We start from the raw sequence: 16,556 nt of genomic DNA on the forward strand, positions 1-16,556 counted from the left end.
ATTCAAGAGTTCGGGTATATTTTACTTTGTACTTTGACATTATCAATGTGTTGCTCGTGAAGGCAGGAAATAAAAAAGAAATACATGTCTCCTAGCTACAGCCATCAGCGTCGCTCATGAGAGAACACAAGCGCGGAGCTCACTGAGTTACTCTGGCACGACGGGAGAAGAGTTTGTGTGATGAGACAAAACCGTACTCATCTGTCATTGCCCTCACAACTATAAGCGAAAGAAAAAAAGAAAAACAAAAGAAACAAATTCACAGAATGCACAGGCCATTGAATAGAGTGACCTTTGAAAGGCTTAAATTGTGTTGGAAAGTATAGCACTCAGTGACATTTCAAACACTCGGTTGAGTGTGAAGTGTCTGAAAGCTTAAACTACAAAGTAGAGCTATACACTACAGTAGCTGAACAAAGAGAGACAGGCGTTTAAAAAAACGGAGAGTTGAGAGAAATAGGTTGGAAAAATCAAGATACATAATGGTCTATATATATATATATATATATATATATATATATATATATATACACACACACACACACACACACACACACACACACACACACACACACACACACACACACACACACACACACACACACACACACACACACACACACACACACACACACACACATAATATAGATCTTACGCCGTTGTCTAAAAGTAATTAGAATATGCAAATGCTGCATTATCAATACTAAATGATTTTACAGTTGTGGACTTACAATCTATTAAAAATGTCACTCTTAATATAAATGACTACACAAAGATGCATACTTGGAAAATCAGCACACATTTGCTCTCATAAAACTATGGAACATCACATAAATTGACAGAACCATTTCGATTTCATTGCCCTCTTAATTTTCCTCATTTAAGTTTGAATGAATTGTGCATTCAGCATCTAATTATTTTGCTAATGAATAGCTAATAAATAAATAGGCTGCACAGCATTTTACTTTGTGAAATGGAACATCTAAAATCCCACTTCCATTATGACAGACACTTGGTATTCCGGCGCTGTCGTTCCGGACTATCCACAATGGCGAAATGTTGTCTCTGATCAGCTCATCATCTCACAGGACTCTAAGCAGCTGTTCTGACAAGCTCTGGGTGCTCTTTAAACCACAAAGAAAGGGCAAAAGCTAAGCATGCTAATGGTGTGGAAAACCCACACCATCAGTCAGTAAAGGTAGACAAGATGACTCACATTGCAGTCAATGAGAAGCTCAGCAACTTAATTCAGATGAAAGCGTAAAAGGAAATCAAGTAAGAAAGGAGCACTGGCCTGACTGCTGTGCTCAATGTTTAGGAACAGTGTTGATTTTGGTTAAATGATCATGTTTGGAGACACTAGGGGGAGTGTTTTGCTAAGGGAATGAGGGTACAAGCCTGTTCCCAGAGCCACTGTCCTGCATCTTAATGCGACTGCTGCAGTAATTATTGGTAATGGTAGTGATTATAAAAATGACACAGCAAACGCAATTTTGCCCCAATTTGCAAAGCTAATGTTCTTTAATTAGCTCCCAAAATGAGGGCTTTTGAAGGTAAACCCACATTTTCTCTTTGACTTGAGAATAAATTGTTGTACTCAAGCACATTTTAGCACCTATAGGTGCACAGATGTGAATGTGATAGTGTTGCCATACCCCCCACCCTCCCCCTTCCCCTCCCCCTTCCCCTCCCCCTCAAAAAGGGCTGTGGTGGTACTATTGATGCATTATGGATACAAAACATATCCTTCCATGGAACTGCTGTTTCTTTTGACATTTACAGTGGTAGTAGCATAGTATTCTCGATTTTCGAAATTATTAGCTTCTGAAAACATCACTGTGCTCACTGTACCATGGTAACACTACCACCAGCAAAATAAATAAATACATATGTTAAAATGTCTTATTTATCTACATGAAATAATAAATGTACAGATACCAAACCCATTTGTCACAAGTTCAAGTTCTTAAAATTATTACCCTAACAAAACCTCAAATAAGCCCAAGTACAGCAAAACAGTCAAATAAAATAAAGCTAAAGTTTAACTTTATCAAAAATAAAAATAAAGGTCGAATATACTATTTGGGTTGACCTATACAATATTATATTTATGAATAAAAATATGAAACTTTAAATAAATAAATAGTATTTAGTTCAGGACATGTTATGACTAAATATAAAAATACACAATAAAACAGAAATTACTGTAAAATTTTATAATATTTATATAAACATATCTTATACAATATTGTATTATTATATTGTTTGGAATATGAAGCTTGAAATGAATTCTTGCATTCAGTATGGTTGTATACAACTATTTAAATGTGGTAGATTTTTCCCCCCTGGTATGTCTGTGCAGAAAATATATAATAAAGAAAAATTATCATAATATTATATAACATTTAAATATATATTTTCTACATTTTTGTTTTATAAAAACACTTAATTGTATTATATTGCAATAATATTAGATAAACTAAGCTACCTATATAAATATAATTTTATATTTACTGCACATACCTGCAAATAAATCTACCACACTCAAACAATAGTATACAACTACTGAATTCAGGAATTTACTTCAAGCTTCATATTTCTGTCATAGCTCACCTTGTAAGATAAACACTGCAGGAAAAGCTCTCACAATAGATAAAAGGTTTCATGCAAATGGACTACATTGTAATCTAATGCGATGCTTCATCTTCCTCGGTGATGGATGTGTGACTGACTTTGCTGTAAATTTTGTGTTGCATGGAGTCAACGCACAACTTGATCGTTCTGTCTGCTGATTTAAGACAGAGCCGTAGAGGGCCGAGCAGGTCTCGCACTCTTGCACCTGCCGCCGGTTCCTGCCAGTGACTGGTAATGACAGAGTAATGGGAGGGATGCGGGAAAACGGGAGGGCAACAGGGCAGAAACATGGTGCCAGCAGGAAGAGCAGATAAAGTGGCAGCAATAAAAATTATATGACTACATACATCATCCTGACAGCGTATAATTTTATCTGAGAGGGCAGGGCCTTTCTGCTTACTTTGAAATGGATGTGGTACCTAGAACCGGTCTGGCATGCGTGGCGGTGCTAGAAGAGGAAAGCCTCCTCATCTTCACTCGCAGATAGCTCTTTCTACATACTTGATGCTTCTCCGGGGGCTGTGGGTGTTTAATAGCATTTTACATAATGCTATGTTCAATGACCTTTTGACTTCTGTAGGAAACTTGAGAATTTCACTTTTTGGGCACTTATAGAACAGGGAGCTAATTCTTCAGGGAGTAAGGGAATAATTTGGTTTCAGACAATTGAATTGAAATGCATTCTCATTTGATGTAATTATACAGGAACTTGCGTGAACCCAAAAAAAATAGGATAATCACCATCACGCCATTGGTGGAACTGTCTCAGCGGAATGTTCTTGGGTAAGTGACAATTGCTTTGGTTAATGGAGAGGTGTTTGTGTGGCTTTCTTAAATGGCCGGCAGAAAGGCCTTTCGCAAAAACCAATTACCTCTTCTTTCTATGCAGCCTCCCTCAGTCACACAATAAGCAAAAACAGGAGGTAATTAATCCAGCACTGTACTCGCAAGACAGCCGCGGCGTCTCAGAAGGACAGCTGGATTAATAATAAAGGAATTATTGCTTTACAAAGCCCTGAAAATCACATGCAGGGAAATACACTAAAAATTGGGATTAAACAGCATTGAACAAACTGTAGTGTTTTTACTCGCAAAGTGACCATGGGTCTTTAAGTCAATATAGGCCTACTATCGTCTCTTACCAGGGCTTCATTTATTTGATCAAAAAATACAGTAAAAACAGTAATATTGCGAAATATTATCAAATAACCGTTTTACATTTGAAAATATTTTCCTGTGATGGCAAAGCTAAATTGTCAGTTGCATTACTCATGTCCTGAGTGTCACATATTCATCAGGTTATCAAGTGTTGAAGCCAAAAATGATCCTTATAATTTGTTATATGTAAAACGCAGTGCAGCTGCACAGTAGATCCAAACAGAGCATACTAGCGTGCTGATTGGCTGTGCTGCGGCAACTGCACAAACCTATGGTGAGACGGCTGAGGCGCACAAACCAATCAGGGTGCTTCGCGCCCTAGCGTGTCAGTGCCCGCCAAAATGGCCGTGGCCTATGGCATAAAAGCCCCCCTTACGCCATAGGATTCAGGTTTAAATCGACTGAAGCGATCCCCTGATCTAAACACAATAGCACGGCGGGTTAAGCAATACTCGTTCCCTCCTCTCAGGGCACTGAGCTTTGTGGTACTCCATATTGAACTTGTGAGCGGTATATCTCTTAATTTACTGCTACAAACTGATATAGGTCAGATAAGTATGATTTAAAGCATGCAATTGCACTAATGCCAACATAATTTTCGAGTCTATTCAAAAGAATGTTGTGGTCGATAGTATCGAATGCAGCGCTAAGATCAAGTAACACTAATAGAGAGATACAACCACGACCGAATGATAAGATCAAATCATTTGTAACTCTAATGAGAACAGTCTCAGTACTGTGATGCGGTCTAAATCCTGACTGGGAATCCTCACAGATACCATTTCTTTCTAAAAAGGAACATAGTTGTGAGGATACTGCCTTTTCTAGTATTTTTGAGAGAAAGGGTAGATTTGAGATTGGCCTGTAACTGACTAGTTCTGTAGGATCAAGTTGCGTTTTTTTTAATAAGAGGTTTGAGAGGTTTAATAATAGCCAGCTTAAAGGTTTTCAGTACATATCCTAATGACAAGGATGAATTAATGATATTAAGAAGATAATCTAGGACCTCTGGAAGCATCTCTGTTAGTAGTTTAGTCGGTATAGGGTCTAACATACATGTTGTTGATTTAGATGATTTAACGATTTTAGGCAATTATTCCTCTCCTATAGCAGTGAATGAGTGGATTTTTTTTTTCAGAGCAGACGAGCGAGCCCACGCCGGAGCACTCACCACGTGTCTTGCTCTCAGAATCCCCTTCACCGGTCTTGTTCACCCAGGATGACCAGCGCCCCTCTCAGTTAGCGGCCGGTCCTATTTCTTTCAGCGGACCAGAAGCGGAGGAAGATGAGGATGACAGCCTTTCACTCGCTGCATCCCGAAGTGAGAAATGGTCAGGCTCCATCGCTGACCCTGTACCTTTTATTTAAGCCAGCACCAGTGGTGTCAGAGCCAGCCTCGATGCTGAGCCCATTCGCTTGCTGACCAGGGCCATCGGAGACCTCGGGCTCGATTGGTCTCATCCTGAAGATCTCATCCTGCCCCCTTCTTCCTGGAAGTTCACGACGAGCTGACGAAATCGTGTAATCGTGTGAAGGAAAAAGGTTACAAGAGTCTCCCCCTTCTTGAGGAAAAGGACGCTGCACATCTTTGCCCGCCCTCCGCTAGGGGATGTTAGGCAAAAGTGACGCACCTGCCGCACTACGTCAGCTCTTACTGGTCGAGCATACGCCTCCGCCAGCCAGGCGGCTTTGGCTCTACATACGATGGCTGTTCTTCAAGTGTTTCAGGCCAAACTTCTCCGTTCTCTGGATGAGTCTGGCCCTGATCCTGAGGCATTCAAAGACCTGCACAGCGCCTCTGACCTAGCCTTGCACGCGACGAAAACCACCACCGAGACGGGCGTGTGCTAAATGTAGATTGCGCACCCACTACACAGTGCACACCACTACACATAAGTGCTGTCCTTACAGTGTCACAAGCAAAAAAAGGCAGGGCGACCGGGTCCCTATTACATTTACATATTAAGCGGCCAATCCCCAGACTTAATTCAACCCCTTGCCTGGGAGGCCATCCCCGGTATATCAGAGTGGGTGTTGAACATAATAAAACAAGGTTACTCGCTAGAGTTTGTTCGCAGACCCCCGCGCTTTTGCACTGTGGTCGAGACATCGGTGAGAAGCGACGTGAGTCACATGCTTCGTACCGAAGTGTCGAAATTGTTAGTAAAACGGGCTGTAGAAACTGTCCCCTTAGCAATAAGAGAAGCAGGCTTTTACAGTTGCTACTTCCTCATTCCAAAGAAGGATGGCGGTTTCAGACCCATCCTAGATCTCAGACATCTGAACAAAGCGCTTATCACATGTTCGTTCAGAATGCTGACAACAAAACAAGTCCTTGTGCAATTTCGCCCAGGGGACTGTTTTTCACATTGGATCTGAAAGATGCTTACTTTCACATTCAGATAACACCCCGCCACAGACCATTCTTGAGATTCACCTTCGAGGGCAGGCTTATCAATACAGTCCTACCATTCAGTGTATCCCTAGCACCCCGTACATTTACGAAGGGCATGGATGCGGCCCTCACTCCCCTGAGACTACGGGGAGTGCGAATACTGAACTACCTCGACGATTGGCTGGTTATAGCCCAATCAGAGGCGCAGTTAATAACTCACAGGTTCTGGCTCCTCAGCCATCTAGAATGTCTGGGTCTCAGGATCAACACTGCCACTGTCTCCCAGCCATAATATTTCCTTTCTGGGAACAGTCTTGGACTCAATACGAATGAGAGTGCGGCTTACGTCACAGCACATGCTCACCATCCAGCGCCTAGTGGCGTCGTTCAAAGCTGGCAATTACACTCCTCTCAAACGTTTTCAGAGGATGTTAGGCCTCAGCATCAGCAGTACTCAAACTGGGCCTACTGTATATGCGTCCCCTCTAGCACTTGCTTTCAATGCAAAATGCTGAACAGTTAGTTCACGCGTTCATGATCTCAAGGTTAGATTATTGTAATACCCTACTGGGTGGTCGCCCTGCTCGCTTAATTAATAAGCTACAGCTGGTCCAAAATGCAGCAGCTAGAGTTCTTACTAGAACCAGGAAGTATGACCATATTAGCCCGGTTCTGTCAACACTGAACTGGCTCCCTATTAAACATTGTATACATTTTAAAATCTTGCTAATTACTTACAAAGCACTAAATGGTTTAGCTCCCCAGTACTTGAATGAGCTCTTTTCCTATTTAGCACCTAAACTTGCTAGCACTGTTCGGGAAGCAGACACACTGTCAGTTTAAATCTAGACTAAAACACATCTCTTTACTATGGCATACACATAGAACATTATTAATTTATATTATTCTAATCAGTTAAATGATTGTTTAGGCTGCATTAATTAGGTCTGCCGGAACCGGGGACACTTCCAATAACACCTGATGTTACATCATAAAATGAATGGCATCTACGCTAATATTAGTCTCTCTGTTTATCCCGAGGTTTACTGTTGTCAGCCAGATCCGGGCCAGACAGCCCTGAAGTTTCAGCAGAGGCCGTGTCAACTAGACTCTCCCCTGTGATGGCCTCATCGACATCAACAAGCCCGTCTCCTGCTTGATGACTCCGATCTTCAACCAGATGGAACTGGACAACTACTCTGAATGTTCCAATCTAATATGACTTCTGATTTGTAATGTTGCCTGAATCATAATCATACACTGTTTGTTCGTTTGGCCAGAGGAGAACTGGCACCCCGACTGAGCCTGGTTTCTCTCAAGGTTTTTTTCTCCATTATGTCACCTGATGGAGTTTTGGTTCCTTGCCACTGTTGCCTTTGGCTTGCTCAGTTGGGGACACTAAATATTTAACTATAATACTTTCTATTAAATTCTGTTGCATTATTTTCCTGTTACCATTGTGAAGCTGCTTTGAAACAATCTGCATTGCAAAAAGCGGTATATAAATAAAGGTGACATGACTTGACTTTGGTATTCTCTGTTAGCGGCGCTTCTTTCTGCACGGCCCGAGCGAGAGAAGAGGGAAAGCGGAGGTGGCAGGGTCCTCATTGAAGCTGGCGAGTCGAGCCCACAGGGTCGACAGCGCCATTTCATCGCACTCCGGGCAGCCGTGCTTAGAGAGTGCAGCTTCAGCGTGGTCACGGCTTAAACCCGCAGTGCAAAGGATGTGACGATCCCTGCCGTAGAGGGGGCCTCTGCACGAGGCACATGATACATGAGAAATTTGAAACAATGCCTGCTCTTTTTGTGAGTGTGTCAGTTGCAACAACGAACACATACACAGCTTAAAAAAGGATATATGTAGCATGCCGGATGGCGCAGCTGAAACAGTGGGCTGAAGGCGGAGTCCAGTGAAGACAGGAAACCGGCATCCTCAGAACTGCAAAGCAGGTGGCTCGTTTCACTGAAGGCCTTTTCGATGGCGGCGACTTCTCAATCCGGAGGTCAGTGAAGGGAACTAAACTGAAGGAGATTAAATCTGAATCCTATGGCATAAGGGGGGCTTTTATAGCCGTAGGTCATGCCCATTTTGGGAAAGGGACCTGATTGGTTTGCGCGTCCTTGCCATAGGTTCGTGCATCGTGGACTGGGATATGGACTGTGATGATACCATGGTATTCTTTGAAGTACCATGTAAATACTATGGTACATGAATATGGTTAACATCCTGTATGGTAGCCAATATACCACAATACCAGTCTTCCTTTTTTTTATACTGTGGTAAAATTACATTTATTTGGACAAGTAGCATGGTAAAACCATATTATTCTTACCATTCTCAAGTGTTCATCCCAAGAGGTACCTTGGCATATTGTAAGTACATGAATACCACAGTAGCCTATATCAAAGTACCATGGTTTTACCATGTTTTTCAGGCATGTAACCCACCCCAGCCTCAGGATGTGGCAAACCAGGTGACATCTCGCATCAACTCAAACTACCATGACAACAAAAGACAGACAGGTAAACACTGCAGAGCATTTATGTTTTTACAGCATGTAAAAGACCAGAAACATTAATCTTACAAATCTCACATGCTGACATGAACTTTTGATAGTGTTTCACAAGAGGCAGACGCAGTGTCAGAAGTGTTTATTCACCATGGTAACACAGGACCCCAGAGTTTTCAGTGACAATGGCAATGTCAACCTGGGTCCCTTGGGGAACTTGTCATAGGCAATCTCACACTGGCTTTGACATGTCGTGACACCGCTTGACCAGATTAAAAAGATTATACGCAGTCTCCCTGGTTTTCCTCTGAAGGTCAGGTCTGTTTAGTGTTACAGCCTTGGGTGAGCAAACATGGCAACCAGCCTTAAATCAACAGACCTGTGCCTGGCAAATTGTCACGACTCACCACAGACTGGACTGAATGTCACTGCTGTTCTACAGACTGAGAAGCATTGTGTGTGAAGTTGGTCATGACAGGGTAAAATGAAGGACTTCGCTTTAAGCCGAGCTGACTTGACGTGGCACATAAGCAGTTGCGCATTTTCAACACCTGCTCTGGAACGAAGAGTCATTATCTTGGAAGAGATCACAATAATAATACATTTATTTGCAGTCATATGTACAATTTTTAATACCAGGTGCATTTTAAATAAATAAAACATCGATCCCATCCCAAAAAAAAAAAGACATGTTAAGCATCACGCTCATAGCCTGATTTGGTTTTCCTCTTCTTATTTTTTTGAGTTTCTTCCTCTGATTCCTCACAGCTTGATAAATGTGACGCCTGTGGACTCTGGAAGTCCTGACCGGAACCGAGTACTTGTCGAACGGTCACATTTACCCGAGACGTCTGCAAGTACCAGGAGCAAACCTCCCAATCCTCCACTGACACGCTTTGGATGATGTCATCATCCTGCGCCTCTGCTTCTAGTCTCTGGGCCAGGCAGGGTGGCAGCACATTTTCAGCAGGGGCGGGGACAATGCAGGGTACTGCATGATAGAGTAGGCGGCTGGGTCCTGACATCACCATTATGTCTCCGCTGTGCATGAACATGGCTGTGGGACAGTCTTCTCTCTTAGTCCCACCCAACAGGAAAACGGAAGTCTGTCCAAAACTAACATCAAAAGAAAAAAGTGTTTATGAATGCATTTCTTATGCTGTATGGATAAAACGCTACATGCACTTAATTTTGTTTTCTGAAATACCCAAGTAATATTGGACACAAACAATGTTTACATGTGCACTAATAAGATGTTATGATAAGATACACATGACTTGAGCAAACCTCTTCAGTCTCATTTACATGAAATGGGGTTATGAATTTCTTATATTAATAAATATTCCTCACCTGAAAGACAACAAAGGTCGGGTATGGTCGAGCTCTGATTCGTCAACATGGATTCCAAGCGACGAATCCGATCGATAGTAGTTGAGAATGCCCGCCTCAGCGTTAAAACCATGAAAGCCACAGGCTGCTGCCACTTTGTGAGAAAGCGAGTCAAGTTCCTTGGGGAAGGGAGTGTAGTGATCTGGGGAGTAAGTCTGCGGAATAAAAGTATGTCAGAATAGTAGTAATAGTAATCATAGTGCAATAGAGTAAAAATGCCTCTCGTTATAAGAGGTAAGCAGGCAGTCATTTAGCAAATGCTTTTATTCAAAGCGACATCTCTTCACTGATGACGTGTATAGCAAACCACAATTATCCAGCGATCCAATCAATTCTCCATGGACAAAATCAAGTCCCATCCTACATTTTTTCTTGTTTGAGAAGCCCTTTCACTCGGATATACGTCACTATAGAAGGACGAGTCTATAACAACTTCCTTCATGCCGCCCTTATCAATGATTGACATAACTGATAAAAGAGCATTTGCAGCGTTCTTTCTGCTCTGTAGCTTTCACAGTGGGTCATTGTCAGCAGTTATACATGGAAGTCTAATCAATGGACAATCATATGAGCACAGCCTCTCCAAAGAGCTGAATTAGCTCTGATCCGAGCGGAGTGAGCGCCTCAGCCTTCAGTTCTACTTAAAGGGAGGTGGAAAGAGTCTGCTTAAAATTCACTGATTGCCGTCAGACGTTTGGCGGTGTCAAACTAACATCAGAGCTAATGAATCCGGTGTGCACCTCCTGACTGATTTAATAGGACAGAAGACTAAACACTTTTATGTAATTAGCATATAAATGAGACAGGCAGACATCAGGCCTGTACAATTAGAGATGAAATGTCCTGAAAGGAGCAAATAATGATAATACGATTCTGGACAATACGATTTTTACGATTTTCTCCCTCCCACTCCAGGAAAAAAAACAATGCCACAATAGGCACAGGGAAATATTTATTTTGGCTGAAAAAACAAAATGATTATATTATAAATATTTTTTTATGATTATAAAATCAAATCAAATAAAAATAATTTCAGTATTAGTACATACGGGTAATGTTTGGACGCTTATGTTTAAGTCTCTTAAGCTCACCAAGGCTGCATTTATTTGATTACAAAATTCTGTAAAAACAGTAATATTGTGAAATATTATTACAATTTGAAATGTTTTCTATTGTAATGCATTTAAAATGTAATTTATTCCTGTGATGGCAGAGCTGAATTTTCAGCATCATTACTACCAGTCTTCAGTCACATTATCCTTCAGAAATCATTCTAATATACTGATTTACTGCTCAAGAAACAATTATTATTATTATCAATGTTGAAAACAGCATTTTTGAAGAAATACTAAGCAGCACAAACTTTAATGAGTAGAAAGTTTAAAAGAACAGCATCTATTTGAATTTTTGCAACAACGTAAAAGTGGTTACGGTCACCTTTGATCAATTTATTGCATCCTATTTCTGCCAAATAAATGAATACATTTTTGTCACAAAACAAATCTTACTGACTTCAAACGTTTGAACGGTAGTGTACACAAGTTAAATAAATAAAAAATCTCTTTTTTTTTTAACATTATTTTAGGAGTTGCCTAGCTTGACGTCATCATACTCAATTCTAGTCAGAATATGAGGCTGTGATTAAGGGGAATTTCAACCGAATCAGAAAAGAAAATGTCTCTGCACTCAATTGGATAGACCTCCAACCAATCAGAGTAAGTGGCGTATGTTGAGCGATGCATAGTTGTCAACAGAACTCAACTGCACGCTGGAAGTAGTAGAAGAAGAAGAAGATGAGTGTAAATGATCTTTGTTGGTGTTGTAAAAAAGAGTTTAAGTATAGACGGAGTACTTACCAACATGATCATAATTTTTAAGAGAAATAGGTATGGATGAATCCATATACGAACAAGTTCTCCGTTTAGGATTAGAACAAATTCAACCCAAGCGCTCTTTGGTGATGTGCATGGTTACGTTACTGTTGAGCATCTGTCCATCATCGTATGAAGCCCGCACTGACAATTTGATTGGTCCGAACAGCTCTGGTTCGAGCATAGTTGCTCCATAACCGATCAAGTCCAGAGCGAACTTCCCGACCTCAAATGTTATGGGCGGGGCTAAGTTCGGCTGGCATCCAGGCTAGGAGTTGCCTTTATTGCGATAGGATAGTATAGAGTAGACAGAGTGCAAAGTGGAAGAGAGGGGAGCGATATCGGGAAATGTCCTCGAGCCTGGACTTGAACTCGGGTCACCCGAAGCGCAACTGCACTACATGTCAGAGCGCTGCCAACGAGGCTATCGGCTCCAACATTAAAATAACATTTTGTGTTAGATACACTGCTAAAGCACATAAAAGGTACATTAGAGAGTGAATGTAGTACCTTGGAGTTCCAATCATAGTGGTAACCAAGAGTCACCCAGCGCAGTTTTTCTAGCAGAGTTTTGGGCTCTCTTTTCCCACAGCCTTTCCTCCTGCAATAATACACAGAGCCATTTAGATAAGGAAGAGCATGAGATGGATCAGGTACGGTGCAGTAGCACAAACCATTTACACAATAAAGGGGGTCTAACAAACTGCAATAGAAAAAATAAAACAAAATAAAAAAATAAAAAAAACCTGTCCTGTGTGTTCTGAGCTAGATTAACTGAGACTTGCTACAGCACTTGCATACTGTTGCCCTTGACTGTTCTAGTTGCTTCTTTTGCTCTCATTTGGAAGTCGCTTTGGATAAAAGCGTCTGCTAAATGACTAAATGTAAATGTAAATGCAATACCTCAAATCTCAAAACCCATCTAGGCCACAGTAAAATTACCAGCACAGACCTAGCCACAAGAAAAGTGTCTATGGGGATGTTACGCTCAGTATCAGAGAGTGGAGTTACCCAGCACACCTATATCATATCTATACTCAAATAATTGCCACAGATCCTACAAAATATACAAATATAACATTTGTTTTATTCTAAAAAAAAAAAAAGTACCAAAATAATATACAATAAAATAAGATTCTAAGTTGCCAATGCATGGCAGGATCTTTGACTTACTGAATAACAGCTATGCTTTTTTCCCAGATGTTTTCAGTCTCCACAGATGACATATGCATATCCAGGTTACACACGTTGGGCTTCTGTGGATAGATCTTCAGACACTGCTTTACCCAGTACTGCTGAGAACCCGGCAGGAACGGGTTGGATATAAAGATAAAACCTATATTCCAACAGTGACAATATAGTTCATTTAATCTCATTAAAAGTAAACAGGAAGACTTCCCATAACACCAGCATGTTAAGGAGCAAGATTTAACATGTTTTATAGAGTGTTCTGTGTTATTAACAGGCTACCCTGTATAGGAATTCTGAAAACATTTAACCATCAGAGTGGCGGCAATAATAAATTAAAATCTGTATTATGCAATACAGGAGATTTTGATATAATCGCGTCTTACATATAAGGAATTTAATGATAGGCTTCTGTCACTATATCAAACCCATAAAATCGTTACATTCTGGAGAACATACAGTATGCCAATTATTTCAAACCGTCTAAACCATACCTGGATATCCATGCAAACCAAAAGCTTTCCAGTCTTTTACTGGCCGAAGACCAGCTTTAGAAACATCTTCATCACTTATAGGAGTGGAGTTAAGTTCACAGGTGAAAACCTAGCAAACGAGATTTTATTACTAGAAGCACAAAACTGAATAAAATACAAAGGCACAGCAATACTACTACGACAACTAGTTCTGCATGTGTAAGCTAAGCATGTAATATACTACTTAATAGTAGTTGTAGTTTAACAAACAAAGTTCATAGCCACGTTATTTTTTTTATAAACCATAAAATCACACAAATCTTCTTATAATATAATATAATACTTAGCACAGTTTAGTAAAGATTTATAATCATAAACTTAAATACGCAATCTTCCTCAAATCTGAATGCCTCATCTTGGCATTACATTGTTCTTTTTAATAAACATTTTTCATAGTCAGATTCGTTAATAAATATAGATCATAAATATTGTAATAACTGATTAATGATAACAATACCCCGTTTTGGAAAGTATTACATGCCTGGTTTCACAGACAGGGCTTATGACTAGACCTTAGTTCAATTAGGAAGTCGTTTTTTAAACGTTAGTTAGAAGAAGAAAAAAACATTACTGGTGTACATTTTGAGACAAAACAATGGCACTGACAAATTTTAAGATATGTCAGTGCAAGTTGTTTTCAGTTAAACCAGCTCAAATGTGCATTTTAGCCTGGAACTAGGCTTAAGCTGTCTGTAAAACCGGGGGATAATGTCATAATGTTAATGAATGCGCAATATTCATTAAGTCTGAATGTCTCACCTTGTCATTACAAGGTTTGGAGAAATTAATGACCCCACTGAAGTCTGGAGGAGGACTTCTCCTCTTGTAAAACTTGAACAGTTTTCTAAAAGCATCTTCTCCATGCTCCACTATGGAGGCTGCCATCTTTGCCGTCACCATGTGACCTTTCTACTTCTGACGCCAATGATACAAAGTGTCGCTTTGTTTTTTTATTTATTTATTACATAATGCAAATAAAATAACAATTACGAACATAAACGGTATCACAATGCGATATTTATGTTAATAAATTGTATAGTTTAAGGTAATAAATATTGTTTCTTCTGGTCACGTGGTCAGGGTCATCGTAAGCTCCATTCGGCAAGGACGAAACATGGCAGCGACGGCAGCGACAGCAGCGACAGCAGCTGGCAAGAAGGTGTTTGAAGTATTTGTTTCAAAAGTACCATGGACCATCGCAACGAGTGAGTAAAGGAAGATACATCATATTTGTAAATAATACGCGTATGAATTGATTAAATCAGTCATTATCCATAACCCACCATAAGCATCTCTGATAATATGCAAGTGTAGCAGATAATTGTCTTACGTGTGTTACTGTTCTGTGTTCTGTTTTCAGAGGAGATTAAAGAATACTTTGGGCAGTTTGGCCAAGTGAAGAAGTGTCTCGTGCCATTTGTAAGTAACGTATACAAATACGATTCAGTCTATCAACTCTCTTAATATGCCCGTCGTGCTGAGCTTTGAGAAACAAGTTTTCTCTTGTTTTGCAGGATAAAGAGACAGGTTTTCATCGGGGGTTTTGCTGGATAGGCTTCACTACAGAGGAAGGGCTGCAGAATGCATTACAAAAGGATCCTCATTTAATTGAAGGAGCAAAGGTGAGTGTCCACAAAATGCTACCGATCAGATTGTGCTACCAGCATGATATTTATGTGATTTGAGGCTTTATTAACATCAATACACCCACCCACACCCTAAATCATACCCTTAAAACATTGCAAATATTTTTAAAATTAATATTTATTATTGATGTGCACATGCGCAGTAAGCCCTTGTAAATGTTATAGTTTTAACATCTGCATCAAAATGTCATTTTCTATTTACTTATTTTTTTTTTTAACATAGCTCCAGGTGCAAAAAAACAGAAAGCCATTTTCCGGAAGAAGATCGAACAAAGAAGCAGAGGACATCTGAAGAGTTCTGATTTCACATCTCAAGTGTTGTGTCTTCAGTAACAGAGAACTCTTTATTTATTGTGGATGTGTCTTCACTTGGCATGCTTGTTTTCAAGAAGCCAAACTTTAATGAGTTTTGATCATTGTTGTGTTGACTGCTTGTCTAGTGTTTTTTTTCTTATGGAACGTCCAATGAAATGTAAAGAAATGTGAGTCGAATAAAATGGGATATTTTGAAGTCTTTTGCTGTGTTGGCTACAGATTATTATATTATTTTCTTTGCTAGTGTACTATTTAATATTATCTTTGTGTCTGAATAGATTTTAGGATTTTAGCCTTCAAAATCAAATTCTCTAAAAATAGACACATACACACACACACACACATATAAATATATATACAAATATATAATCCACTGCAGATCAATGTTGGAAACAGCTGTGCTGCTTAATGTGTTTTTGGAACCTGTGATACTTTTTTTTCTATTTTTAAAAATAGAAGAAGAAAAAAATGACTGACCCCAAAATGTAGAACGGTAGTGTAGATTTATATTTTCAAATAAATGTTTTTTTGTTTTTACTTTTTAATCCTCAAAAAATCCTCTAAAAAGTGTCACAGGTTATATAAAAAAATATTAAGCAGCACAACTGTATATTAGAATGATTTCTGAAGGATCATGTGACCAGAGTAATGGCTGCTTTAAATTCAGCATTGCATCACAGAAATAAATTCTATTTTAAAGTATATTAAAATAGAAAACCATTCTTTTAAATTGTAATATTTCACAATATTACTGTTTTTTCCCTGTATTTTTTATCAAATAAATGCAGCCTTGTTGAGCATAGTAGCATAATAATAGTAATGTTTCCAAACTTTTGACCGGTACTTTATATAATTAGAAAATATATTGTAATTAGAGATGCTTGGGCAAAATTGACTTAATTCCTTATTACTTTTAC

General features: G+C 39.6%; 2 protein-coding genes across 2 annotated transcripts; one reads left to right on the forward strand and one right to left on the reverse strand.

The window, feature by feature from the left end:
• Positions 1-8,459: 8,459 nt before the first annotated feature.
• Positions 8,460-14,579, reverse strand: alkbh1 (alkB homolog 1, histone H2A dioxygenase). Its single transcript, XM_079832720.1, has 6 exons — positions 14,438-14,579; positions 13,640-13,748; positions 13,131-13,293; positions 12,468-12,558; positions 10,048-10,241; positions 8,460-9,813 (listed from the first exon to the last, which is right to left on the reverse strand). Exons 1-6 carry the CDS (start codon positions 14,576-14,578, stop codon positions 9,390-9,392), a joined length of 1,122 nt encoding a protein of 373 aa, XP_079688846.1. The 5' UTR covers position 14,579; the 3' UTR covers positions 8,460-9,389.
• A 188-nt stretch (positions 14,580-14,767) lies between these two features.
• On the forward strand, positions 14,768-15,839 carry slirp (SRA stem-loop interacting RNA binding protein). The gene is made up of 4 exons (XM_079832589.1): positions 14,768-14,883; positions 15,039-15,097; positions 15,193-15,300; positions 15,548-15,839. The coding sequence occupies exons 1-4, from the start codon at positions 14,793-14,795 to the stop codon at positions 15,614-15,616; spliced, it is 327 nt and encodes a 108-aa protein (XP_079688715.1). The 5' UTR covers positions 14,768-14,792; the 3' UTR covers positions 15,617-15,839.
• Positions 15,840-16,556: the final 717 nt, after the last annotated feature.

The sequence above is a fragment of the Gobio gobio genome (genome assembly GCF_949357685.1).
Source record: "Gobio gobio genome assembly, chromosome: 13".
NCBI classification, from domain to species: Eukaryota; Metazoa; Chordata; class Actinopteri; order Cypriniformes; family Gobionidae; genus Gobio; species Gobio gobio.